This window comes from Hylobates moloch, unplaced genomic scaffold (assembly GCF_009828535.3).
Source record: "Hylobates moloch isolate HMO894 unplaced genomic scaffold, HMol_V3 SCAFFOLD_6843, whole genome shotgun sequence".
Classification (NCBI taxonomy): Eukaryota; Metazoa; Chordata; class Mammalia; order Primates; family Hylobatidae; genus Hylobates; species Hylobates moloch.
In genome coordinates this window covers 1-3,691 of record NW_026659118.1, presented here as the reverse complement: position 1 = coordinate 3,691, position 3,691 = coordinate 1, and the positions used below count along the sequence as shown (strand labels likewise).

The window sequence follows — 3,691 nt, the reverse complement described above, 5'->3', positions numbered from 1 at the left end:
ATATAATAGTATGAAAAACAATATTTAGGAAAAATCTGGAGAGAAAAAGATGTGTACACTAAAAAACACACAATATTCCTGAGAAAATGAAAAATCACATAAACAAATAGAAAGCTGTACATTTCTCAGTGGTCAGATTTCCTATTGTTAACATGCCAATTATCCTCAAATTGATCTATAGATTCAACAGAATCCTAATCAAATTCCCAACAGGACTTTCTTTTTTTGACATTGACAAACTGACTTTAAAATTTCTATAGAAACTCAAAGGACCAGGCTGGGCGTGGTGGCTCATGCCTGTAATCCCAGCACTTTGGGAGGCCGAGGCGGGCGGATCACCTGAGGTCGGGAGTTCGAGACCAGCCTGACCAACATGGAGAAACCCTGGCTCTACTAAAAATACAAAATTAGCCGGGCGTGGTGGCGCATGCCTGTAATCCCAGCTACTAGGGAGGCTGAGGCAGAAGAATCGCTTGAACTTGGGAGGCGGAGGTTGCAGTGAGCCGAGATCGCGCCATTGCACTCCAGCCTGGGCAACAAGAGTGAAACTCCGTGTCAAAAAAAAAAAAAAAAAAAAAAAGAAATTCAAAGGACCTAGAAAGAACTTTATAAAAGAATATTGTTAAAGGACTAATATAGCCTAATTTCTAGATTTATTACAAAGCTAAAGTAACCAACAGAGTGTGAAATTTGTGTGACAGAAAAATCAATGGAAGAGAAAAGAGTGTCCAGAAATTGACCTTCAAAAAATATACGCAACTGATATTCTACCAATTTCCAAATGTCATTCAGTGGAGAAAATTTAGTCTTTACAAAAATAATTCTAAAATTATCAGATATATGTAAGCAATAGGTACATTTTTAAATAAAAACTTTGATCTATATCTTGTGCTGTTTACAAAAATTAAACCTTGACCTTTGGATAGGCCAAGTTTTCATAGATACATCAAAAGAAGCACAATCCATAAAAGAATAAGTTGATCAATTGGACTTCATCAAATTAAAAAACTTGTCTTTGACACTGTTAAGACAATGAAAGGGAAAAGCCAAGTGAAAAATTTGCAAATCATGTATCTGATAACCTATTTACATCTAGAACACAGCAAGGATTCTCATCACTAAATATGATGTCCAGCAATACAATTTAGAAATGGGGAAAAGATCCACAGACACTTCAACCAAGGAGAGATAAGGATGGCAAATCAGCAAATATAGAGATGTTCAATAGCAGTAGTGATTAGGAAACGCACATGAAACCCACAATGAGATTCCACTACGCACCTGTTAGAATCTGGGCTGCACTTGTGACGTCAGCGCTGCTCCGCCTCCAGGAAGGAACCTGGGCTGCGCGTGGCTGGCGGTCTCCTAGTGACTAGAGTGGCAGGGATGAGGAACCGCAGAAGCTGGAGACTTGGCACCCCAGCGAGGGCCACCATGGGGGACCAGAGGCCGCAGGACCGGCTGAGGTCCCCAGGCATGGACTCCAAGCCCCGGTACTGTAACCATCCGCCTTCCAAGTGCTTCGCGAAGGGCAAGCATGGGCGCCTGAGGTTCCCATCCATGGACACCCAGAACTGGGTATTTGTGAGGGAGGGCATGGACGACTTCCGCTACAGCTGTCCGTCTCCCGAAGACACACTCGTTTGTCACCATGACGAGTTTTTACTCCCCAAAATATCTGTCAGAGGTCCCCAAGCAGACCCCAAACAACGGCAGAAAAAGCTGCTCAAGAAAGCGGCGCTATTTTCCAAGCTCTCTCCAGCGCAGCTAGCACGGAAGGCGTTTGTAGAGCAAGTGGAAGCCGAGCTCATGGCCAAGCATCCCTTGGCCATGTACCCCAATCTGGGAGAAGATCTGCCTCCAGATCTCCTACTACAGGTGCTGCAACAGCTGGATCCTGAGAGGAAGCTGGGGGACACTTGGGCTCGTTGTGAGGCCCGGGAGAAGACAACCGAGGTACCCACCGAGCCTGCTCAATATCCCCGTGGGGAGTTCTGCCCACGGCCTTTCGAGACTGGCATGTCCCATCTCCACCCAGTGCCTCCCAAGACTCCGGTGTCCAGTCTCCGCCCGGAGCCTCCCGAGACTGGAGTGACCCATCGGCGCCCAGAGCCTCCCAAGACTCCTCGGGGGTCCAGTCTCCACCCGCAGCCTCCCAAGACTTGTCCGGGGTCCAGTCTCCACCCGGAGCCTTCCGAGACTGGACTGTCACATCTCCGCCTGGAACCTCCCGACACTACTCGGGTGTCCAATCTCCTACTAGACATGCTGAAATTGCTGGATCCTGGGAGGACCCTGAAGGACGTATGGGATCGTTGTGAGGCCCGGGTGAAGAAAACTGAGGAACCCACCGAGCCTGATCAATGCCCTTGTGGGGAGCCCTGCCTGCAGCCTCCCAAGACTCCGGTGTCCCATCCCCACCCGGAGCCTCCCAAGACTCGTCCAGTGTCCAGTCTCCGCCCGGAGCCTCCCAAGACTCGTCAGGTGTCCAGTCTCCACCCGGAGCCTCCCAAGACTCGTCGAGTGTCCAGTCTCCGCCCGGAGCCTCCCAAAACTCCAGAGTCCCATCAATTCTCGGAGCCTCCCAAGACTGGAGCATCCTGCATGAAAGAACTGCTTCAGGAAGATACACCAAGCACAAAAGAGTGCGTTTCTGACCCTCTTCAATATAGATACACGTCAGAAAAACTCCGTGAATTCTTCAAGTGGGCTGCAGACCCGGGAGTTGATGAAGAAACAATCTGGAATCTGTTTGACTTCACCACCGAGTACAGAGCAACCTATGACGACCAAAAGATTAAGAAGGTAAAGGAGTGCTCCTCAGAGCTGAAGTACAGCATGGAGCTAGATGAAAAGGATGAGGACAAATTCTTCTCACAGGAAAAATACCGGGGCAGGAAATTCCACAGGCCATCGAATGCTTATACCGCTCAGCCTGTGAAGATGAGGTATGGAGCATGGTACCTCAAGCCAAAGTTGTGGAAGAAGCGAAGAAGTGATGAACCTTTGACTGACCCCAAGCTCTTACTTAAAAAGCCTGATGAACCTGACGTTCTTGACGATCTTTATGGACCAATTGCCTTTAAGGATTTCATTCTAAGCAAGGGCTATGAAATGCCTGGAATCCTGGAAAGGCTGTCTGCCAGGAAGGGATGGACTTATGACTCTGTTAAGACTCCTATTCAACGCGCAATGATATTTTACAAGTACAAAGAAATCGTAGAGTCATCAGAAGAAGATTAGGCGCTTTTCAATTTACTACTCAATTGGGTATTTCTTGCTCTCATTTTAATCATCAATCATAATTTATGATGACTGGCCCCGTGGATGTACAACTTCGGCAACATCTGTAAATTCAATACCTAATGTTTATCAATATTTCTTAATGACCTGCTTTGGCTTCATCATTTCATATATTTTATCAATTATGTGATTAATATTCACATATACCTTCTCACATTGTTGAAACATTGTGAATATTACATCATCATGTCAACTATTTGTAAAAATACATAAAACCAGAAATTATTATTATTAGAATTATTCTTTAAAAGAGAAATAGGCTCGGGCACATTTGCTCATGCCTGTAATCCTCCCCGCTTTGGGAGGCCCAGGTAGGTGGATTGCTTGAGCCCAGGAGTTCAAGACCAAGCCTGGGAAACATGGTGAAACCTGGTCTCTATAAAAAATC

At 46.2% G+C, this 3,691-nt stretch overlaps 1 protein-coding gene across 1 annotated transcript; it reads left to right on the top strand.

Annotated features, from left to right (window-relative positions):
- The first annotated feature begins 1,434 nt into the window (after positions 1-1,434).
- LOC116464779 (protein FAM47A-like) lies at positions 1,435-3,607 on the top strand. The gene has a single exon (XM_032148031.3). It carries the CDS (start codon positions 1,435-1,437, stop codon positions 3,241-3,243), a length of 1,809 nt encoding a protein of 602 aa, XP_032003922.1. The 3' UTR covers positions 3,244-3,607.
- Positions 3,608-3,691: the final 84 nt, after the last annotated feature.